The sequence below is a fragment of the Sebastes umbrosus genome, chromosome 18 (assembly GCF_015220745.1).
Source record: "Sebastes umbrosus isolate fSebUmb1 chromosome 18, fSebUmb1.pri, whole genome shotgun sequence".
Classification (NCBI taxonomy): Eukaryota; Metazoa; Chordata; class Actinopteri; order Perciformes; family Sebastidae; genus Sebastes; species Sebastes umbrosus.
The window spans coordinates 1,846,173-1,871,706 of NC_051286.1; the positions used below are offsets into that span (position 1 = coordinate 1,846,173).

General features: G+C 40.3%; 1 protein-coding gene across 1 annotated transcript in view; it reads left to right on the plus strand.

Annotated features, from left to right (window-relative positions):
• Positions 1-25,534, plus strand: part of myo6a (myosin VIa) — a 135,665-nt gene that overhangs the window by 84,722 nt on the left and 25,409 nt on the right. The window contains exons 19-27 of the mRNA XM_037750206.1: positions 1,883-1,921; positions 2,108-2,201; positions 9,199-9,329; positions 9,444-9,521; positions 12,653-12,782; positions 16,015-16,105; positions 16,637-16,787; positions 19,011-19,219; positions 22,693-22,771. Coding sequence (XP_037606134.1) covers positions 1,883-1,921; positions 2,108-2,201; positions 9,199-9,329; positions 9,444-9,521; positions 12,653-12,782; positions 16,015-16,105; positions 16,637-16,787; positions 19,011-19,219; positions 22,693-22,771 — 1,002 coding nt within the window. The remainder of the gene's footprint in view (positions 1-1,882; positions 1,922-2,107; positions 2,202-9,198; positions 9,330-9,443; positions 9,522-12,652; positions 12,783-16,014; positions 16,106-16,636; positions 16,788-19,010; positions 19,220-22,692; positions 22,772-25,534) is intronic.

Consider the following 25,534-nt stretch of genomic DNA (forward strand, 5'->3'; position numbering starts at 1 on the left):
CCAAAAGGACTCAGATATGATGATGAAGTCAGATTATTCAGCCGTTAGTGGACGAATGAGAACACGGCTGTTATGCTAATCGCTGCTAGCAGCCGCCGCCGCCATGTCCTCTCTACAACCTGTCACTGTTTGATCGCCGTTTGTTCGGCTTTACCGCACGCTCTCCTCTCGTTCCATTATTGACCCTAATTAGTTCACATTAATTAACGTCAACATATATTTACATTCACAGAACGCAGATGCTCTTCACGTCCACGGTCACGTGACAACGTTGGCTTTAGAATGAGCTTGAATAATTCATCACCAACACGACGAGTAATGAGAAGTTATAGACTGGAGAAAGTTATTGTTGGAATATTAATGATTCATCAATAATAAAATAGTTTGATGAATGAAGCATTTCTTTTGTAACACTCTTTGTTTAGTTTATAATTCATACTTTAAAATAATTCATGACGTGAAAAGAAATATGATGAAATGAAAACGCTGTACGTTTTTAATGTTCTTCCATTAAAACAAAGAGGAAACCTTATCAGAAGCAGAAGCACCGCCCGACTGGGCCGCAAAGCTGGAGAAAACGGACTACTCGCAGTTCAGCCGTTGAACAAAGATGTCGATGATGCACATTTCTAAACGCTGTGCTTATCAGCAGCGCTGCCCTGCTGGTGTTCACTGTGAGTCACATCAAATAGAAAGAATTAATCCTTCTTGACCCTCGACAGCCTGCAGACTCGGAGGTTTCCTGTTAATGCATACTGAACTGAGAGGCTTTATCACGGACTCTTCTTCTCTCGTCCACTCAACAGCGTCTTCAGCTCCGAACCGTCTCAGATTAATGGTTTCCTCTTGTTGAAGACAGTAATATAATAACAACACATTGAAAGTCTGGGACTGTCCGTGCAGAGAGGACCGTCGTACAGGAGACTGTTGGTGTCCCTGACTGCCAGTGAAGTGTTGTATCATTACAGATCAGGAGATTTCAACCCTGACTTAACCGTTTTAACTAGGGATGCACCGATACCACTTTTTGTCAGACCGAGTACAAGTACTTACATTTGGGTACTCGCCGATACCGAGTACCGATACGAGTACTTCTCTGTGCCAAAAGACCCTCGCTAACAGCCAGCTGGAGGGTGTGAGCGACACACGGCAGGCTGGGGAGTCCCGCATACGAGGCGACGCGCCGCCACCGGCTCTAGGTCGGCTCGGAAAGGCAGGTGCTTCCCGGGGCCGTGGACAAAGTGTCACCAGGGCGGACTGTCCTCAGTGTGCCCCAACCGCGTCGTGCCCCCAGGGCAGGGCTCGGCCCACCTAAAAGGCGCCATGGGTCTGCAGCGATGTCGGCAACCCACCCGACCCGTCTTGAAACACGGACCAAGGAGTCTTAACGTACGTGCGAGTCAGAGGGTGCAAGCAAAACCCTGTGGCGCAATGAAAGTGAGGGCCGGGGCGCGCCGGCTGAGGTGGGATCCCGACCGCCACTGGAGGTCAAAACCTCCACAGAGCACCTTTAAATTTGCCAAATAATTGTAGAAAGTCTCTCTCTCTCTTCTTCAGGATAAACTTCAAAGTGTTTGCATTTCTTTTTCTTCCTTTTGCTATTTGGTGTGCAATGTATTTATTATTATTTTGTACATAAACATATATTAATAGTTATATAGAAGCGTGTATAATGTTATAACTGGTGCTTTTCTTTTGGTTTTGGTACACAGTATGTGTTATATGAGATACAGCTGTGTCTTGTTGGATGTAAACTACATTAACCAGATGTCAATGTGATTCTTTGTCTCGGCCTGTTGAGGTTTTCATAAAGTCTACCTTTGATTTGATCACACAGAAACATAAACGTCTCTTCTTCTTCTTCTTCTTCTTCTTTGTGCAGACCCAGCTGAATCTCCTCCTGGAGAAGCTCCGCGGCACGGTCAGTGTTTCCTCCTGATGATTTCATGTTACAGCTGCAGTAAAGATGAGTTTCTGTTTCTCTCCTCCCCGAGACGCTCAGAGCATCATGTTCCTGACTCACACTGAGATGGATGTCATGAATTCCTGATTTGGTTCTGCTGTTACTGTAATGATTGCTGTTTCTCTCTCTCTCTCTCTCCTGCAGGGCTCCAGCTTCATCCGCTGCATCAAACCAAACCTGAAGATGGTCAGCCACCAGTTTGAAGGAGCTCAGATTCTCTCCCAGCTGCAGTGCTCCGGTCAGTGGGACTTTCTGTTTAGATCTAGGGTTCATAGAGTTCCTGAGATTCCCTGGATTGTGGATAATTAATCATATAATAAAGTGTATTCTAGTTTTATGATGTTATTCTTTATATTTCTCAAATTACGTGGTAAAACAACATACCTTCTCCTGCGGCTGCACGATTACAGCCAAAATGATAATTCAGATTTATTTTGATACATATTGAGATCACGATTATTCATTGATTTTAAGAGACAAAATATTTTTAATGCAATTTCTCATTTAAATACAACATAGCGCTGCTTTCACTTCCATGTTGTGCTAAATTCCAACCGTCAAAACCTCTAAATGTTATTCTATTATATTGTTATTGTCATCTGTAGTGGCTATTTGCATAAAAACACACAATTCAAATGATTAGGAAATAAAATATTGCATTTTTATTTAAATATTTACATGCTTTGATTAAAAAAACCTTGGCATTAGTAGTTCTAGTTCTATATTATAAGCTGACCTTTAGTGTAACAAAGTTAATATCTATCTATTGTCTATTTTATATTGCTGTGAAAACATCTTCAAACATCTGGATTCATTCAAGTTTCTCGCCAAAAACTACATTTTAGAAGATTACATTTGAACGCATCATGATAGCGTTTAATTTCCCACTGCCTCGTACTTGATTTACTGAGTAGAGCTTGAACGCACCATAATCACCATATGAATGAATTACAGTCTAATACGTTTCTGAATAAGTTAGTTGTTCCAGATGTTTTTAAGGTTGTTCCTCCCCGGCTTATTCCGACGACATGTTGTGTGTGTGTGTGTGTGCGTGTGTGTGTGTGTGTGTGTGTGTGTGTGTGTGTGTGTGTGTGTGTGTGTGTGTGTGTGTGTGAGTGTGCGTGTGCGTGTGTGTGTGACGTTACTGACTAAGAGTTCTTTCAGGGCCGTTCACATATTGCATCTTAAAACGTGAGGAAAACACCAGCCGTGCTGCTTTCATCCTTTTATCAAAGGTGCTTTGGAGGTTGCGCTCCTGGTGCGCCTGCCGTTACTAGGCAAACAAAACCTGCGTACTGCGATGACTACGATGATGACGATGATGATGATGATGTAGTTGCGGTAATTTAGCAGCAAAAACCTCGCTGACTAAACTAAACACAATCAAAACAAACATAGATGGATTTCCAGCACCGTAAGTCCCTCACAGTCGCTTTGTTTTGTCTGGCTGATCTTTCACCCGGATGTTGTGACGTCCGGTCCAAAAATCCTTTAAGAGAAACTAAACTGAAACGATATCTGGTCGTCTGATTAAAAAAAACTAATAAAAATAAATGTAAATTTATTTCAGTTTTAGTTTTTTAGCTTGGATATACGACCACCGAGCTCCATCCGTCTCATCCAGTACATCCTGTCTCTTCTTGTTCCTTCCACCCAAACAAACTGTTATTTAGTAAAATACAAGTCTTCAGCTCAGCGTCTTCACCTCCGCAAAATAAACAGTAGAACAATAAATAGAGAGAGATAAAGAACCGACCAAGGACAAACAGAGGGACAGAACACCTCTGCAGTGACTCACCATCCAAAACATTTACAACCAACAAAAACAAACTCTGAAGAACTGAAGTTCACCTCGTCGGTTTCTAAGAAACGCTGTTGAAAAGTGCTTTTCTTTAACTTACCATTATTCAGTAAATGTTGATTACACAATGTAATAGCTATAGAATAATGCCGTCCGTCCTTCCGTCCGTCTTCCCTTCCGTCCATCCTTCCGTCCGTCTGTCCGTCCTTCCTTCCGTCCGTCCTTCCGTCAGTCCGTCTTTCCGTCCTTCTGTCAGTCTGTCCTTCCTTCCGTCCTTCTGTCAGTCTGTCCTTCTGTCAGTCCTTCCATCAGTCCGTCTTTTCGTCCGTCCGTCCTTTCGTCCTTCTGTCCGTCAGTCCTTCCTTCCGTCCTTCCGTCCGTCCTTCCGTCAGTCAGTCCTTCCGTCCGTCCTTCCGTAGGGTCCTTCCATTAGTCCTTCCGTCCGTCCTTCCGTCAGTCCTTCCGTCAGTCCTTCCGTCAGTCCTTCCGTCAGTCCTTCCGTCCGTTCGCGTGTCACACTTTCGTTTCCGGAGTAGAACTCTGAAACTATTTAACGTAGGAACTTCAGATTTGGTGTGCAGGTTGGCAGTCTGGTCTAGTTGTGCCTTTTGGGGGTTAGAAGTCCAGGGTTCCCAAAATGTTTGCGATTTTGGCCAAAAACTGTGATTTTCTTCGACTTCTATTTCGTTTCTGGAGTAGAACTCTAACTCTTGTCTTCTACTGACTTCATCCTGAGGATGGTGAGCTAATTACAAGATAGATTGTGCTCAATAGAATAATTCCATTTGTTCCTAAAGGGCAAAACCTTTGGCCCTACTTTACTAGTGGTCAAGCAGTGAGCGGGGGTATGTGATGCTCACGTTTGCCTTGTTGTTTTAGTGCAGTTTTTTACCGTGGTATCAGATTGGGTGTCGAGAATCGTGGAGTTTCACAGGTGTTGGTATCGTCTACTTAAAGTATGGTATCGTGACATCCCTTAGATAACATGTTCGTCCTTTTCTAAAGTCCTTGGCTGCCGTTATTTCCTGTGTCCTGTGTCCTGTGTCGTAGATCCAGATTTCTGTCTTGTGATGCTGCTTTGTGACTTCAAAACCATTTTCTTAAACTTTCCCCCAAATCAAACATCCAGTGACACCCCCCCCTCCATCCCTCACCTCAGATTTAGAAGAAAAGAAATGATGAGCTCGGGTTTAATATCCTCAGAGAGTCCGATTCTGCTTCCATCCACACAAACTCAACGATGCCCTGCTCAGATACGGCACCCCGCCAAGCTCTTTATCACTTTTATTGGACTGGGAATCGAAGCGTCGATAGTTTGGATTAGACGGGGGAGTACCAACATGACACTGCCGGGTTCAAAATGGGGATGTACAGCAACCAAAAAGCCTAATCCTACAAAAAAAAACTATTATTAAAGATACAAAATAATACACTTATGCTGCTATCCAGAAGGGATATTTGTATGAACACTCATCTTTCTTTTATTCCCAGTAAAGAAAAGTTTCCTCCTCCATATGGAGAATAATTGTGTAAAGAGATTTCCTCGGAGCCTTTAGTGGGAGTAACTTTAATTTACTTTGAATAGACTTTAAACTGTCTCCTCCTGCAGCGTACTCGCTACTCGTTTTTTCCTGATTCAGTTATTAAAGCAATAATAAGATCCAGGATTCTGCAGTATGTCAGGTTCACATAAAGAACGCGTCTACTGAGAACTTCTGTCCTTAAAGGGATAATTCAGGTGTTTCTCAGTGTGGTTGTATGAAGTTCTTCTCTATAGTCAGTGTATTACTACAGTAGATGGAGTTACCAGGACGGGAGCAAAGCGACGTACTGCTGTGGACAGATTTTAGACACCTAAAAACATCAATACCAGTTTAAGTGTACGCTATATTTAGAATATTTTCACCACTTTACCTCGCTGTCTAGTGTTTATTTCGTTAACGAAAACTATGACGAAATATGTTCGTCAACGACCTTTTTTTCCGATGACTAATGCCCGTTTCAGACTCCACGATATCAGCCCGATTAAAGCCCGACACGGCCGTCGTAGGGGATCGGGAACGATAAATGAGTGTCGTATGCGAAAATCGATCCTCTTACCTTGTGTGGTGTGTCATAGTACATGACAACCGACGCCACGTCTGCGACGCCCCACGACACCCAGAGGAAAAGTCTAGCCTGTCAGAATTTTTCGTGTCAACACGCCTAGTGTGACATCTCCAACGACGTGTTCCTTTGCGTTGACCAATCAGGTGCTGTTTCCAGTGCGCAGTCGCAGTCAGGTCACTTGGTAATAAACAAACATGGCGAAAAGGAGGAGGGATGGCGAGTTTGCTGCCGTCAGGTGGGACAACCAAACTGACTGAAGTATGGACAGCCGGTCCCGTCCTCTCTGTGCCTCCAAGGAGCGCGTCCACAACTGCTTTTTCTTTCTTTTCTTTTTCTTTTCGCAACACAAGACCGCCAACATCACACACAACGCTTCTGTCGCCATGATTGAGAGTTGCTACAACCGCTTCCCCGATGACGTCTGAACTCAATCACTCAATCAGAGGGATTTCTCTCACCGACGAGCTCCGCCGCCGATTCAACATGCTGAATCGGACTTAAAAACCTCCGACACAGACAGACTAGAGGCGACGATGCGGGACACGCCGCAAAAACTAGACCGACAGACACTCACCGATGTCCCCAAACTGTCCGTCGGCTTGGTGTGTCAGGACCTTTACTCACATTTGACTCACTTCTATAGTGAATTAAAAAGTGAAACTACTCCATATTATACTATATTACTATAAAATAGACCCTGTAGAACTCAATCAAGGACCCCCGGTTGAGAACCACTGTTTTAAAGAGTTAGTTCAGATTCACCAAAGTCACACAATAACACTAACAAACTAACCGATGGAGGCAGCGGCCGACCAGCTACTCCGGTGTTCTGAGAGGTAAAATGACTGTTTCTGTGAATGGAGTCTGGTGGCTTTGAAGAGAGAGCATAGATAATGGCTTCAGTTCCCCAGGGCTGGATCCTCTGACCAGAGCACAGTCAGGCTTAGAGGCTTTAATTAAATTAGTGACATATTGCAGCTGTGTAACACCTGGTAAGTTAGAAGTAGGACTTAATAACCGGTGAGTGATTTTTACGGGGAACCAGTGGAGGGAGACTAACACCGGGATAAAACATTCAGGAACTCTGGTTCCACTTTGGATCGAGTTAAAGAAGCATCATGTTGTGCTCCAAGGTGAACGCACACACTTTTGTAAGTTGCCTTGATGTAATAGTTGAGGACGATGTCTCTAGTAAAGGTGACACAAAGATAACGGTATCCTTTTGGGGAAACTGTACAGCGATTACAACGAGAGGTCTGATATGAGTTCTGTGCAGCTCGCGGGCTGCAATTAGTGTTCAGCTTTATCTGAATACACAAGAGGAACGCTGTGTTATCACAGGTGTGACACTGAGAAAGCTGTACTGCACTTTCCACCTTTCCTCCACACAGAATCGGCATCTCATATACAGAAGGGGTTGGATGAAAATTCACCTATGTATCGTGATTTTACGATATCTATGAACTCATAACAAGTTGAATATCAAAGAATGTCGACCCAGAATCAGCCTGATTCTAGTGTCGTGTTTTACCCGACATTAGATCCATGTGCTCCGGTATACTTTGGCCCTAAAGTCTGAAGTCTCTCCCGTTACATGAATGTACTTATTGTTGGTGCGGAGGATTGACTTGTTGACAGCTACAAACTCTGCTGCAAAGTGTTGTTTTGTTTACACTGAATGCCAATTAGCAGCATCTGTCTGCAGCGGAAAGAGGTCTGAGAATGAGCCCTTTGATATCAGCTTCCAGAGCAGGACGAGGAACAATGCTTCAAACGGGGGAATATGGGGGGCGTCTGTACATACAGATTCATTTAATATATCAAGGGGGAACAGCAACATAAACACGGAGGAAAGAAGGGGAGCGGGGGTCACAAAGTTCAGCGTACGAAGTAGAGAACACAGAGGTGGCGAAAGATGCTGATTAGCTCGCAGCCGAACATGACTCAACTTTTAAAATGTGTTTTGATTTAGTTGTTTAAAAGGTCTTTTTACAAGGAGCATTATTGGACATGTCGCTAATGGTACGTGTTCACAGCCTCCATGCTTTCCACGCTCCCCATTCATTGTCTATGTAAGCAGCCGCGCACAATGCATTCTGGTAGCGTGGCGTCGCGATTCAAGAAACGGAGCGTCACGACGCCCGCTCCTCATTTGCATAAAGTTGAGGGCTCATCTACTTTATGCAAATCACGGGCGTCCGACGCGACTCGCCGCCTCTCCAAACTCCCGGGGATCTTTTAAAATAAACGTTGTTGATCCAAATTAAAGACAGATTCATCAGCTGCATGGATTATTTCTCGCCTCAAATGTTTTCAGAAACACATTTCAGTGAACTATTTACGTGAAATAAGAGAAGAAAGTTTCCAAACGAGCCTCCAGACTGGTTCCGGTTTGAAAGCTGGGAGCAGCAGCCAACGGCGGGAAAGCGTTCGTCCAATCAAGTGGGGACAGTCTGTCCTAGTGACCACCTATCAAGCGTCCAATGCTGGGAAGCGTCGCGTCTCCTCGCGATAGAAAATGCCCCTGTGGACACGTACCATAAGTCAATAGCTAAGAAAGCTTTTATATTTAAAGCTGGAATAATCTACCTGTAAATATTCTATCCATTATCTTCTTTCCACTTCAGTACACATCCATATAATTCTGTTTTTATAACTTTATTACCTAATGCTGTCACTGCTTGGAGAGAGATCTCCTGGTTTTTAGGGGCTGCTCTGCTCTTATTTTTGTCAATATTATTATTCTTATTCTTAGGAAATCTGCCTTCCAATGCATGAAAATTAACTTTGCACATACAGTAGGTCCAGTACTTTGCTAAACTTCCTCAACTGTCTTTGTGTGCCAATAGTCCGGATGGTGGCGCTGGTTCAGACATTCATGTTCCCCTTCATTGTAATAACTTTGGTGATCCTCTGACTTTTCATCTAGCGCCATCATCAGGTCAAACCTGGATTATGACCAAAATTATGACCAAATTCCTGCAAAACTAATGAAAGTCTGTATAAAACCAATCAGTCGGACGACAACCTGGACTCAGAACACAGCTGGCAAAACTTTGATTTAAATCAGGAACTAACTGCTCAAAGAATAAATAAACCAGATTATGAATCTGACCAGATGTCAGCTTTTGGTACTTGAGAGTTTTTGATACTTTAAACCCGATAGACCCTTTTAGTGTCGACGTCATGATGACGTCACGATGTTAGCTGGCTCCGCCCACTAAACACCTCACCATGTTAACTAACAGAAAAGGGGCCAATATAAGGAACTTGAACTTAACTTGAACTTCCTGTCCGATGAGATTCTCCTTCCTGTCCCCGGTAGGTATGGTGTCGGTGTTGGACCTGATGCAGGGCGGCTTCCCCTCCAGGGCTCCCTTCCATGAACTCTACAACATGTACAAGCAGTACATGCCTCCCAAACTCTGCCGCCTCGACCCGCGCCTCTTCTGCAAGGTCAGTCCTCCGAGCCCCCCCCACGTCGCCGGCTCCGATCCCAGCCTTTTGTTATCATCTCAATACAGCCACATTTCCATATTTATTGATGTTTCTACGTGTTTGTGTTTGCAGGCTTTATTCAAAGCTCTGGGACTGAATGAAAACGACTACAAGTTCGGCCTGACCAGAGTGTTTTTCCGGCCCGGGAAGGTGAGACCTTTATGAAAACCTGCTCTATTCCCTCCTCGCACGAGCTAATAATGGTATTGTTCCCCCCAACAGAAAAACAATAGATTCAGAGGGAGAGCACATTAGTCATTTTGGCTGCTGAGGTGAGGTGAGAGCAGAACCAGAGCCAACAGATGGGTTTTTATTCCTCCACCAGATGAATAATTCATCACATTTGGGTTAGACATGTTGGTTTCCAGGGAGTGGAGGGGTGATTTGTGGAAGTGCGTGCATTTGTTGCAGAGGACCTGAGTACACAGTGTGCAGGACAAACTGTAACTGTGACACTGTAGATTTAACTCCCAGGAATGAATTAATACTAACGTCCTCTGTAGGCTGAACTCGGATGCTTTCATTACTCGTCACGTCCCTGAGGAAGCATCGGGGATGTGATGTTTGCTCCGGGAGGCGGCGATGTACCTCCAGGATAGACGTCACATGCTACTTGTAAAATAAGTGTTTTAGCCGGCGAGGAGCCACCGATGGTTGGAGGCTCTCTACGCGAACGTGGTGGTGTGAAGAAACCAAACTGGGTAAACTGACAATAAGGACACATGAAGGAAATAATAATGTGAACTCAGCAGCGGCAGACTCTCAAGGTTCTGCAGTCAGAGGTTTACAGAGGATCACAACACAACAAATATCAGCTGCACCGCCTCAGAGTAGCTCTCAGCAGACTTTTAAATCAAGTGTAGTAAGTGTTAGAAAGCATTCAGCAGCGCCGCTATTAAATCTGACTTTGTTGTTATAAAAGATGCATGACTGACGAAGAGAAAACTGAAGAGCTCAAATAGAAATAAAATATATACGTTCATGCCTTTGGCCACGGTGAGTGAAATATGGAATGGATTTTCACAGCCTGCAGATATTAATCTGTAATGCTTTGACAGTAGGAACGGGGGTTTGGCAGTATGATGATAGACGTTGAGGAAACCACCGGAGGTTTTGCTTCACGGCTAGTGTGGATAGATGCATCTATCCTCCTGATTTACAGTCTCTGGTTGTGTTGCAAATCAGTGAGCTGGACTGTTTACTGTAGGGTTTATAGGATTTTTACATCAGTGTGATGAGGAACCTTGATTTTTATGTGTTTAGGTATCTTATACGGCTGTCTACGACGGCGTATCAGAAGCCTTACGAAGCCTGGGAGGGGGCTAATATTCAGAGAAAAATGGATAGATGGATATTCTCTGAGATTAAAGTCATGAATTTATGAGTAGAAGTCACAAATTTACAAGAAAAAAAGTCAAAAATTTATAAGAAAAAAAGTCATAAATTTATGAGAAACATAACTCAGATTTTACAAGAAAAAACATGGATATTATTTGTGATTAAAGAGGTAAATTTACAAGAAAAAGTCACAAATATATGAGAAAAAAGTCATACATTTACGAGAAAAAAACTTATTTTATTAGAAAAAACTTGGATATTTTCTGAGATTTAAGTCATAAATTTACGAGAAAAAACCCCACAGAATTTACCAGAAAAACATGGATATTCTTTGAGATTAAATTGGAAAATGTACGAGAATAAACCTTGAATATGCTGAAATTTTGAAGTGATACATTTACAAGAAAAAAACTCTGATTTTACTAGAAAAAACATGGATATTCTCTGAGATGAAAGTGGTAAATATACAAGAAAAACTCATAAATTTACAAGAAAAAAAAATATTTTACAAGAAAAAATCGTGGATATTCTCTGAGATTTTGAAGTAATACATTTTCGAGAAATAATCTCTAAAACAAATTGTTCAAGATCACTTCACTTTGCAAGGTCGGATCAACCTCGTCACACCACCGACGCCGTCCTTACCATAAGAACACTACTTTAGGCACAACGAAATTCAAGACAGCGGCTGGCGTTACCACGGTTTCTTGCAAATGTATGACTTTTTAATCTCAGAGAAAAGTTTTTTTTTTTTTTTTTTTAATTTGTGAATTTTTTCTTGTAAATCTGTGATTTTAATCTCAGAAAATGTCTGAGTTTGTTCTGGCAAATTTATTATTTTATAATCTTAGAAAATATTAAATTTTTTTCTCGTAAATTTACCACTTTAATCTCAGAGAATATCCACATTATTTTTCTCATAAAATCTGAGTTTTTCCTCATAAATGTATTAATTTTGTTTCCTGTGAATTTGTGACTTTTTTTTCGTAAATGTACCGCTATAATCTCAGAGAATATCCAATTTTTTTCTTGTAAATTTACAACTTTAATTTTGGAAATTGTGCATTTTTTCTTGGAATATTAACCCTCCCCTCTACCCCGGCTCCTTAATTTTTTTTTAATTTACATTTTTTTTTTAACCTATAGTGGCCCTAATATGCCGTCGTATGTCACTTTTAAAAAAAAGAAAAAATCTAGCCAAAACCAAATTAGCTTATTCTAAAATACGTAAAACACACAGTATATTAATATTATATATTTTATTATTATTATTATTATTATTATTATTGAACCCATCCTCTGGTACTGCGCTACCTGCTATTTCAACACACCCTCACCAAAAGAAACAAGCTCCTGAAATTCACCAACATGTCTCCTAAAATAATTGGCCTCCCTCCGCTCCCAACCTGCAGCCCTCATTGATCCCTGACCTTGGGGGGAGTTTACTGCCTTAACCAGCCTGTAACGGAGTTGTGTTGTTGTTGCTTTACACCGTGTTGTGTTTCGTGTTTGATTGTGTACAGACTGTGATTTCCTCTATAGAGGACAATAAAGAATAAATCAGAATCTAGATCAGTTTGTGTGAGGTTGAGTCTGTCCATCTGGTCCGAGAGAGAAGAGCTGAGATTTACCTCCCGTTCAGGAGATAAAGCTCGTTTATGTAATTACAATTAGCTGCATTGAGTGGACGTTAGTGGACGTTAGTGGAGCTATCGCTCTGCTGTAAGGCAGTCGCTTTTTACAAAGTCAGCAAACACTTTCTCCATCTATGTTATTGAATCTAAAACGATTCCTTCTCAGATAGTCCTAATGGGCTTTAAGATACTTCAGTAAACTTCATCCATCTGGTGTTTTATTAACGTCTCTCAGTGTTTCTCAGGTCGTAGAAGACTAACGGGTTGTTTTACTGCTCTGACTACGTACCTCTCTCTCTTCTGTTTCAGTTTGCAGAGTTCGACCAGATCATGAAGTCGGACCCGGACCACCTGGCGGAGCTGGTGAAGAAGGTCAACACGTGGCTCATCCACAGCCGCTGGAAGAAGTGCCAGTGGGGCGCTCTGTCCGTCATCAAACGTAAGCAGTAGATGTGACGGGGCAAAGTAAAAAAATTTTATGCAAAATGTATGTATATATTTATTATTATAAATAAATTAACAACACAAAACAATGACAGATATTGATCCAGAAACCCTCACAGGTACTGCATTTAGCATAAAACAATATGCTCCAATCATAACATGGCAAACTGCAGCCCAACAGGCAACAACAGCTGTCAGTGTGTCAGTGTGCTGACTTGACTATGACTTGCCCCAAACTGCATGTGATTATCATAAAGTGGGCATGTCTGTAAAGGGGAGACTCGTGGGTACCCAAAGAACCCATTTACATTCACTGATCTGGAGGTCAGAGGTCAAGGGACCCCTATGAACATGGACATGACAGTTTTTCCTCGCCAAAATTTAGCGTATCTTTGAAGCGTTATTTAACCTCCTTCATGACAAGCTAGTCTGACATGGTTGGTACCGATGGATTCATCAGGTTTTATAGTTTTATACGATGCCAGTGTCGGACTTTTCTTCTGCCTTTCTTTTGGACATTAATTTTTCAGACTTTTTTCAAACATTTTTCATCCTTTTTTTCCAGACATTTTTTCTTCCGACATTTTTTTTCAGAATTTTTCAGACATGGTTGGTACCGATGGATTCATCAGGTTTTGTAGTTTCATATGATACCAGTATCTTCACTCTAGCTTTAAAACTGAGCCGCTACAACCGTAAAATCACAATTAATGCGTTAAAGTAAATGAGTGGCGTTTGTCAGCCCTACCTCTTATATACAGTCTATGGTTTATACACAGTGACTGTTTGCTGCCTGTCGCTCCTCTCTGTCGTCACTTTCACTACATTTACTACTTATCCTTCCCAGACATTTTTTTTGGAGATCCGATCATGCAAACAAGAGATGGATCATTATGCACAGATGGCTCACAGAAATCCCCGGGGGGGCCTTGTGGACGGAGCACAGTGCAAACCGTGAAAACAAACCCTCGGCGCCGAGCGGAGCTGCTCTTAATAACGTGGGCTTGAGCTCCTGGAGGAGTGGCATGTCTTGTGTTTATCACTGCAGTCTGAGGAGAGTTCACGTCAGTCACAGCGCTCTGCCATCATAACACTTCTAACTCTAATTCTGTCTTTCTCTATTAATCTCTTCATATCTCTACCAATATATCAATCCTTTTCTCTTCCTCGTCACGTCACTCCATCTCTCTCTCTTTGTTCTCTTTATCGATCAAAATGAGCTTCATCAGCAGCAACTGAGCAGAAGCAAGTGTTGCCAGAGCATATCATCATATCCCGTTAAATGAATGTATGAATGTGTCTTATAATGTTACAGCAGCAGTTAGATGATCCTCATTGGATTTATAAAGTACCACCAGTCTGTGTTCAGTAAATGCAAAGTCAGTTATTGATGGCGTGGACGTTAAATATTCTGAGGCCACAACAAGATGAAATGAATTTGGCAGCAAAGTGGCGATGTTATCGATCTCCGTCTCTATTAATCTTTCACCCGTCACCTCTCCGGCTCTCCAGCTCTTCTTTTTTATTATCACTCTCTCTCTCTCTCTCTAAATTCCTCAATTCAGTTCAATTCAAACTTGCTTCATTGGCATGACGGATAAAAACATCCATACTGCACAAGAATCACGCAGACATTTTTTCTTCCGTCATTTTTTTGACATTTTTCAGACTTTTTTGTCAGACTTTTTTTCTTCCGACATTTCTTTTCAGAATTTTTTCATTCTTTATTTCTTCCGACATTTTTTTTGACATTTTTCAGACTTTTTTTTCAGACTTTTTTTTCAGACTTTTTTTTTAGACTTTTTTTCTTCCGACATTTTTTTTGACATCTTTCAGACTTTTTTTTCAGACTTTATTGCCAGACATTTTTTCTTCCGACATTTTTTTTCAGAATTTTTCTGACTTTTTCTCTTCCGACATTTTTTCTGACATTTTTCTGACTTTTTTTTTCAGAATTTTTTCCGACTTTAATTCTTCCAACATTTTTTTTTTACATCTTTCAGACTTTTTTGTCAGACATTTTTTCTTCCGACATTTTTTTTCAGAATTTTTTCCAGACTTTATTTCTTCCGACATTTTTTTTGACATTTTTCCGACTTTTTTTTCCAGACTTTTTTTTTAGACTTTTTTTCTTCTGACATTTTTTCTGACATTTTTCTGACTTTTTTTTTCAGAATTTTTTCCGACTTTATTTCTTCCGACATTTTTTTTTTACATCTTTCAGACTTTTTTGTCAGACATTTTTTCTTCCGACATTTTTTTTTTCAGACTTTATTTCTTCCGACATTTTTTTTTTGACATCTTTCAGACTTTTTTTTCAGACCTTATTGTCAGACATTTTTTCTTCCGACATTTTTTTTCAGCATTTTTTCTGACTCTATCTCTTCCGACATTTTTTTTGACATTTTTCCGACTTTTTTTTTCAGAATTTTTTTCCGACTTTATTTCTTCCGACATTTTTTTTTTACATCTTTCAGACTTTTTTGTCAGACATTTTTTCTTCCGACATTTTTTTTCAGAATTTTTTCCAGACTTTATTTCTTCCGACGTTGAACATTGAACTTCAGTTCAATTCAAACTTGCTTCATTGGCACGACGGATAAAAACATCTATTCTGCACAAGAACCACACATAATGCGTCAAGAAAATCAGAAATTCTGCAAATATACCAGACAGAATGTAAACCATTCACCACCGAGTATGGAAGCAAATCAAATTACATTAAGAATGGAGAACATCAAGGAGGATGACAGGACATATTTTATAATGATGAAGTTATTCTGAGTAGTTATTAATTTCTTTTTTACTTGGAGACAGAAACTGGCGCCCCCTTCTGGAGCGATGAGGCTAAGAAGGAGCTCACAGGAGGGTGTCGAGCCTTTTCCCCACGAGACCAATTTGTTTCTGTAAAGTGTCGATAGCTGGTGAAAAAGAGTGATAACCGGAGTGCTTCTGGTGTCTCCTCTGGCCTCAGGAGCTCGAGTAGAGGTTGGGCCTCTTGAGGATCAATGTCCTGGTTTCCTCTTACGTACATCACTGTTCATTTTGTTAACAAAAGCTATGATGACCTTTTTTAACATGACGATCAGGTGACGGCACCGACGTCATTAAACACTAACGGTGACGATATCAAACATGTCATATCACGTTGTACAAACTAGTTCTCTTCTATCGTAACCTGTCCCATTAGGTCTTTTCTTTACCTCCGTTCTTTCTGTCTCTTTCAGTGAAGAACAAGATTCTGTATCGGACCAGCGCCTGTATCATGATGCAGAAGACGGTTCGGATGTGGCTCTGCAGGAGGAAGCACAAGCCTCGGTGGGTGTCCTCCTCCTCTTCTCCTCCTCCTGCTCCTCCTCTCCTCCTCCTCTTCCTCCTGCTCCTCCTCTTCGTCCTCCTCCTCCTCCTCCTCTTCCTTGTCTCCTCCTTCTTCTTCGTTCTTCTTCCTCTACTCTTTCTTCTTGTTCTTCTTCTACTTTTACTTCTTCGTCTTCGTCTTTGTGTTCTTCTTCGTCGTCTACACCTTGTTGTTGTTGTTCTTCTTCTTCTTCGTCTACTCTTTCTTCTTGTTCATCTTCATCTTCTACTTCTTCTTCTTCTGTCTCTTCTTCGTCTTTTGTCTCTTCTTCTTCTTCTTCCTTTTCTACTTCTTCTTCTTCTTCTTCTTCTTCTTCTCTCCTCTTCTTCTTTCCTGTTCTCTTCTTCCTCCCAGTGTAGGACCCAGTGTTTTGGTATCTTGACCCATATTAAAACTCTCTGCCTCTGCTGCCTTACTTTTTAAAATATATTACCCCAACTTAATGGAATTTAAAACAGTTTAAATGTAAAACTTGTTTCTATGTGTTTTAGCATCGACGGGTTGGTGAAGGTGCGTAACCTGAAGAAGAGGATGGACCGCTTCAACGAGGTGGTGGCCGGGCTGAAGGAGGGCAAACAGGAGATGAGCAAACAGATCCAGGAGCTGGACACCGCCATCGACTCCATGATGGTCAAAATCAAGGTGAGTGAGACGGACTGTTGGACCTCATCTGGCTCTGTGTGTATATGTGCTATTATTCAACTATGAATTATATATAAAATCCTCCGTATCCGTCAGTGAAAGCTCTTTTTGTCGTGTTGTCTGCTCTGACAGACGTGTGAAGAGTTTTTGTTTTCAGAAATAGGATTTCCACCGTTTTGACAAAAGTGCCACCTACTCTCAGTGAATGATGGACAGCATGAAATTAAACCGAACGCTGGTGCAGTTTGACAGACAGGTGGAGCCGTAATGAGAACAGATTTGATCCCCAAGAATTAAAGAAATAATATATATATTGAATGATAAAGTCCAGATTGTGATGAAGAGATGTTTGACATTATGATTCAGAGATATTTACCCAAACTGATGGAATGAGACTCCTCATTATCATAATGCTATTTGCTGTTAAACTAAATTGTGTGCCTTCCTTTCAGATAATCTTGCCTATGAATGTCATGAATCTTTAACGTCATACAGTAGTTTGATTTTCATAGTTTAGTGTTGCCGTCTTCTTTATCTACCGCTCTGCTTTTCTTACCTGAGAGAGAGAGAGAGAGAGAGAGAGAGAGAGAGAGGTCATGGAGGTCTGAGTGTGACAGGTTGCTCTCGGCGGTAAATGTCGGGATTAGGAGGACAAACTGTGGTCGAGGGACTCGGCGGTGAGACGCTGCCTGTCACATCCTGTCCCTGTAGCTTTGTTGTACAGCGACTGGCAGCGCTGACAGCAGATTCGTATGAATATTCATCTGCTGCCAGACGGCAACACGTTTCCCCTCCGCAGGTTTTACACCGCCGCCTCGTCAGCTCCGACGACACCTGAACATGCAGCGACGGTGACCTGTGAGATTCACGATGCTCCGGTAGAGACGTTACAGTCTGGTGCTTCAGTGTCTGTCTGCAGCTCTGACATCTCCGTGATCGCAGTAAAGAACATCCTCAAAGATGTTTGTATATTTTAGTCCCTGATTATAGATGCTGACAGCTTTACTTTGACGACAGGAAATAAACTTGCTGGATGAGATTTATTTGTGTACAACAGGTGATCATCCAGCCGTACCTGCCAACCTTGAGACCTCAAAAACAGGGAGGCTTTGCAACAGCATTTTTTGTGCAATAATTTTTTATTTTTAATTTCGGGCTGTCAACGTTAACGCGATAATAACGCAAATAACGTAAAGTTTTTAAAGCTAGAGTGAACTCTACTTTAACCCTACTGTATTCACACTTCTGTAAATTCTCAAATAATATCCATATGTGTTATTATTTAAATACTTATCTACCTCAATTTAAGAGAAATCCAAGGATTTAATACACATCATATAAGCCTGTATTTTAAGTGTTTTTGGTAGGGCTGTCAAAGTTAACGCAATAATACGCGCTAATTTGTTTTAAAGCCACTAATTTCTTAAACGCATTATTGCAATCGATCGAACCTAGAGTGAAGATACTGGTATCATATGAAACTATAAAACCTGATGAATCCATCGGTACCAACCATGTCAGACTAGCTGGTCATGAAGGAGGTTAAATAACGCTCCAAACTTATGCAAAATTTTGGCGAGGACAAACTGTCATGGCCTTTTTCAAAGGGGTCCCTTGACCTCTGAGTCAAGTCAGCACACACACACTGACAGCTGTTGTTGCCTGTTGGGCTGCAGTTTGCCATGTTATGATTTGAGCATATTTTTTATGCTAAATGCAGTACCTGTGAGGGTTATTAAAACTAACCCTAACCCAAAAAAATTTCAGAAAAATTTCAGAAAAAGTCTGAAAAATTTCAGAAAAAAAGTTTGAAAAATGTCAAAAAAAGAAGTTGGAAAAATGTCAGAAAAAGTATGACAAATTTAAAAAAAAACAAGTCTGAAAAAAAATCTGAAAAATTTCAGAAAAAGTCTGAAAAATGTAAAAAAAAAAAAAACAAGTCTGAAAAAAAATCTGAAAAATTTCAGAAAAAGTCTGAAAATATCTGGAAAAAAAGTCTGAAAAATGGCCAAAAAATGAATGTTTTGTATTTATTTATGTTTGCATTTATTTGTTATTGATTTTGTAATTATTTTTAAATGTATATATTTATTTATTTCACTGCAGTAAATAGTTGAGAATGTAGAGTAGTCGTCATGATTTAATCATCTTCTAAAGATTGAAACGACCTCCTGTAGTCCAGGAACATCTCTATAAGTCGGTTCTGATTCTGTGTCCCGTCAGAGCACCATCATGACCCGGATCGACATCGACCATGAGTACAAGTCCCTGGTGACCCGGTCGGAGCAGCTGCTGACCGCCATGCAGAACAAGAAGAAGGAGGAGGAGGAGCGGGAGCGGCTGCGACGCATCGAGGAGGAGATGGAGCGGGAGAAGAAGAGGAGGGAGGAGGAGGAGCAGCAACGCAAGCAGGAGGAGGAAGACCGGCGACTGTAAGTTGGACTGTTAACCGACATGAACATTTGTTTTGCTATCACGTACACAGCCAGAAAAATTAAGAGGCACTTGTTAAAGTTGGCGAGTTCCGACCCGTTAAAGTCCACTCGTCAGTGAAAACCGCTGCAGTGGACAGATCCACTCACCGGCCACTCGTTTCAGGGATTTACATAATGAGGATTTATTTTTATATACGAGCTATAAAGTGTTATCAGGCCGGCCTGTTGCTGACGCTCGTGTCCGGGGTGATTTACAGCGAGTACAGCAGCAGAATGAGCTTCGGTTCCCCAGCGTCCATCCATCACTACGGGAGAACAATAGCGATGGGAGGTCAAAGGTCACAGCCGCAGAGCGATGAGAAACAAGTACAAACAAACAGTTTCTGTGGAAAAGTCTGAAATCAGGTCACGACAGGTTTGATTGATGTCATTTCGGCACGGCAGTGTCCAAGACTCGTATTCATTAATTAAATTCAGGATTGGCTGGTTTATAGTCTGATGGTGAACCAGACAGAACCAATCTTCATAGAGAATTAACTAATTCAGGTCTCAGTACTTCAACATCCTCTGCTGATGTTTTCAGTTGTTAATGTCTCGTCCTGATTTATATGGAGGACGGAACCTGCCTAAATGTAGCAAAAATAATATTAAAAATAAATTTAGTCATTAATTAATTGATAAAATGTGACACAAATTTACATTTCTGTTTTAATTTTCTTTTTTATTTATTTATCTTTGTGTTAATTCCCTGAATTATTTACTCTTCTGTTTAATTTTCCCTTATTTAACTTATTTATTATTGTTTGCATTTATTTATTTTATAATTATTTTTACATGTATGTATTTATTTATGTATTTATTTATTTATTTATGCACGATTTTCCAATTGCATTTCACCCCTGATCTTTATATCCCCAAACTTGCAATAATTAAAAAATAAATGCAAAAATAAATAAATAAAACATAAATTCAATAATAAATAAATAAATGTAAAAATATATAAATAAATATGAAAATCTATTAAAAAAAATAAAGACATAAAAAAATCAAAAGGAAAATGAAACACAAGAGTAAATAAATAAGTGAATTAATACAAAATAAATAAATAAAGAAGCAAATCAAAACAGAAATATCAATTTATGTCACATTTTATTTATTAATTAATGGCTACATTTATTTTTAATATTATTTTGTTACATTTAATGACCAATATACTCATTTATTGAGTCATTTATTTATTTTAATTGTTTATTATTGTCTATTTATGTTTAATCTATAAACAGAGGTAAGATTATACACTGTAGGAAAATATGGACACGGTGTTTGTGATGTTAAATTTGGGGTTAAACAATTGCTGCTAACTTGGTTCGTTACTGAAGCTGTAAAATGATTTAATTAAATTGAAATGATTAAATAATGACCTCATACAACCACACTGAGAAACACCTGACCTATCTCCTTTAAGGCGAGTCAGATAGGCTTGTTCCGTTCCTGTTTGTGCAGCGCTGCAGGAAAATAGAGAAACATATAAGAATGAAGAAAATCTGTATTCCATCTTTGTTGGCTGCTCTCAGGTACCCAACTATCCTTGACGTGTCCCTCTCTATTTCCTAAATGACACCGTGTAAGTGGCCGCTGAGGTTTTAAATCCATCAAGCTCTGCACGCCGAAAAAATGTCCTTTCCCGCCCAGATTGTCTTCTTCCCTCAGTCCTCCTCTCTACCTGCAAAGTCTTCCAGTAGGACTGATGGGGACCATTGTGTTCGTCACAAACCACTACCCGCTAATGTAAGACATTAGAGATGACAACCCCAGATTTTATGGCCCACTTCGCCCTTCCCTTCGCTCTCCTCCTCCTCCTCTGGCAAGTTATGAACTCCCAAGATTCCCCTGGCGGTCACAGACTGAAGGTCATAGTTGGTGACTGTGATAGCTTGTTTTATTCATCACAGATCCAAACAGTGTTTATAATGATGTGTTAAAGCCTGCCAGCTGATGGGAATGTCTCCCAGCAGACTTTACATTCCTGTGTGACTGCAGAGAGAACGCTGTTTCTGCTGTTTCTCTTTCCTTTATTTTAGGCCTGTTGGTTTCTATTTAGAGCCGTTTGTGCAGCAGCAGAATAACCTTCAATTCCTGGATGACCAGAGAGGACGAGCAGTCAGGAGTGAGCAGGAAATGCCATAGCGTTAGTGCACGACAAAAATAAAAAGGCAAAGAGCGAGAACATAACAGTTTAAGAGCAACGGAGGAGAATATTTCTTTTTGTTGGATGAATTTGTTGGATTTAAAGGGACTGTTTGTAAGAATCAGAAATGTCTTATTAACGACACCTGTGGCCGTTAAGTGAACGAAAGTCCGCGTCCTGTTGCTGGCGCTTGTGCTCGCTCTACATAGACATGAAGGAGCATCGCTCAACACAGTGAGGAGACACACGTCAGCTAAAACCACAATATCACTCTATATTTCAGCTGCTTGGCAGTAATGTTAGCTGACCAGACCAAGGTCTCTCCATGAATCAATGCTGATCCTAGTGTTGGCTTTTCCTGCCTCAGCCTCCCGACCGCGGCCGGAGGGAACAGGGGAGACGGCGGAGTTTTGGTCGGAGACGATAACGTTTCTCTCTGCGGAGCCGTAAATAAAGGAATTGGCCTCGAAGTTCAGACATTTTTCCGCTTTTTTCCCAAAAAAAATCGGTCTTTCTTTGGCGTTTCTTCAGCCTTTTTTGGACATTTTTCGGCCTTGTTTTTGGACTTTTTTTGTCTTTCTTCGGTCTTTCTTCAGCCTATTTCAGATATTTTTCGGATATTCTTCAGACTTTTTTTGGCCTTTTTTTGGCATTTCTTCAGCTTTTTTTAAGACATTTTTCAGACATATTAATGGTGTTTAACATTCGAACACCATTAAAAGTGTGCCGAATTATCTATCAGCAGCTCCTGTTTTGTCTTTTGAGCTTTTGCTTCGTGAATAAAGGCGTCAACCAATCACGTTGTGCAGAACGGGTTGAGTTGCGTCTATATTTATCAATCAATCAAATTTTATTTATATAGCACATTTCATACGACAGGCGTGGACTCAGTCTGCTTCAAATACAAACAAAAACAAAAGATCATATATGACAAAAACATATAAAATAACTCATAAGAAGGTATTGTTATTATTAAAAATGAAATAATAACAATAATACTGATAGTATATTTCTGAAACAACAACACGGAGGCTCCGTAGTCTGAAGAAGAAGAAGGCTGTCGGTGTCTTCACTTCACTGATCTGTCTTCATTTCTCTTCCTCCGTCTCTATCCCTCCATCTCTGTCTGTCTCCTTCACTGCTCCGTAATACATCTCCATTTCTTTTGTCTTTGTGTCACTCTCCATCTGTTCCTCCATCTCTTCTTCTTAATTAACGCCTCTCTTTCGTTAGTCATGTTTCCTCTTTAACTTACATCTGTACTCTTGTTTCCCTCCATCAGGAAAGCAGAGATGGAGCTGAAGAGGAAGCAGGAGGAGGAGGAGAGGAAGAGGAGGGAGGAGGAGGAGAGGAAGATGCAGGTGGGTGTTGTTGGGTCTGTCGCTGCAGGCGTCCTGCTGCTGCTGCTGTTGTTGTTTTAAGACAGTAGTTGTTTGCAGATGGTTCACTGCAGCCGCTGATCGCATCATGAACTGAGCATCACTTGTAACCGCTATCTGGCCCGTAACACTGGGGCAAGGCTGGCATAAGGACAGTCAAGTACATGGAAGAGGTGAAATTCAGGCGAAATTATAAATATATTTAATATCCAAAAGGACAGAACAATTTACAGACCATGAAATCTCATAGATGTATACTCTATTAAAGTGTCTCCAGCTTTCAAAGTCTACAACTTGATCTTGGACATTTTTCAGCCTATTTTGTGGATATTTTTAGAATTTCTTTCAGCCTTTTTTTGGGACATATATCAGACTTTTATTCGGCCTTTCTTCGGCCTTTTTTCAGACATTTTTGGTACATTTTTCTGACATTTTACAGTCTTTCTTCGGCGTTTCTTCAGCCTATTTTCAGATATTTTTTGGCCTTTTTTCTGACATTTTTCAGTAATTTTTCGGACTTTTTTCAAACGTTTTTTGGCCTTTCTTCACCATTTCTTCAGCCTTTTATTGGACATTTTTCAATCATTTTTCAGTCTTTCTTTGGCGTTTCTTCAGCCTTATTTTCTGCCTCATTTTCGGACATTTTTCCTGACTTTTTTGTGACTTTCTTCTGCGTTTCTTCAGCCTTTTTTCTGACTTTTTCTCCAACATTTTTCAGCCTTTCTTTGGCGTTTCTTCTGTCTTTCTTGTTTGACATTTAAACACCATTAAAAGTGTGGCGAATTATCTATTAGCAGCTCCTGTTTGCAGTGTACCCATAGATGTACAGACAACCATCACTGGATTACTTTAAATTAAACTTTTAAAACCTTAAAAACATGAAGATTCTCTGGAAAGTTCTGCAGTTAAAAGAAGCGTCTTTTTTCTCTGATTTGTAAGCAGATTAGTGGACCTACCTATATTCATGATGGACATCAGAGATAATGAGATTCACAGAAAGTGTACGTCACATTGAATCCAAAACTATACGTATCGAAGGTGTTCAGATTTGACTGATTTATGACTCTGAGAAGAAAACTACACAGATAATTATAATTAAATATGAGGAAATGAAAGTAAAGAAAGGTGAAACTAGAACGAGGGATTCTCTCTTCCAGGACGAACAAACATGAATTACAGAGTAGACATAGAATTATAATGTGGAGAAATGTTAAATTAAGTTCATATCGTGTAATATTAAGTAAATATTAAGTCTAACAAGTTAAAGATTTCCAAACTGAGCGTAAAAGTGACACCCTTGTTGAGTGAGTTTGATCAAGTTTCAGCTCTTCTTTGCTTTATTAAGAAGACTTTGTGTGATCAGTGACTCCACAGTGTAATTAGATTTACTGAAATCTCAAGTACCTGAACTCAAACACTCACTGGACATTAAAAATAAACTAGTGGGACTTTTGTCTGTTTGTGTTCTTCGTCCTTTTGACTTTACAGGACGACACACTCGAAGGATTTAGGATTAAATCAGATTTAGGAATGGTTTTAGGTGTCATTTTGTCTACTATTTTAGCCCTAAAACCCTGAAATCAACCAAACTAATGAGATTAATTCACCTGTTTTCAACGCACATCAACTTAAATCCAGTGTTTATGCTGAAACTAGAGCAGCAATCTCAAGATCATCTCTAGAAAATGAATGAATCACGTTGAAGTTCATGTAAAAAGTAGTTAAATCTATAGCGCAGGTTTTCAAACTGAGGAAATCTGAACACAGGCATGATACACATATTTTTAGATTCAAAGAGAAAATCTTTCTCTCCGATGTTCATCCACAAATCCGCTTACAAAACATAGAAAAAAGACGCTCCTTATAAATGCAGATCTTAAAGTTTTCTTCAGTATCAAAGTAATCCAGTTATATTTGTCTGTATATTCATGGATACACTGCAAACAGGAGATGCTAATAGATAATTCAGCATACTTTTAATGGTGTTAAACAAAAAAGACAGAAGAAACGGCAAAGAAAGGCTGAAAAATGTTGGAGAAAAAGTCAGAAAAAAAGGCTGAAAAAACGCAGAAGAAAGTCACAAAAAAGTCAGGAAAAGGTTCGAAAATGAGGCAGAAAAATAAGGCTGAAGAAACGCCAAAGAAAGACTGAAAAATGTTCAAAAGATGTCCAATAAATTACTGAAAAATCTGAAAAAAGGCTGAAGAAATGCCGAAGAAAGACCGTAAAATGTCAGGCAGAATAAAAGTGTGACATATGTCAACAAAAAGGCTGAAAGAAATTCTAAAAATATTCGCAAAATAGGCTGAAAAATGTCCAAAATATAGGTGAAGAAGGTATATTCATGGATACACTGCAAACAGGAGCTGCTAATAGATAACTCGGCACACTTTCAATAGTGCCGATCACTAATAAACATCCATCATTTTGCTTAGAAATCACAGATCAAAGACGCTCCTTATAACTGCAGAACGTGCCTGAGAATCTTCACGTTTTAAAGTTTTCTTCAGAATCAAAGTAATCCAGTGATACTTGTCTGTAAATATATGTCTACACTGCAAACATGAACTGCTAATAGATAATTCAGCATACTTTTATTTGGTGCCGATTTGCCCCAATATAAACAAACATCAGCTGAAACTACAGGGCTCAACTTGTATTGTTGTATTGTGTTTCTGGAAATGTCTCCCGGTTTGGGAGGTGACGGCAGAACTCTCCGTGACAGACATGTGAAAAGCAGAATAA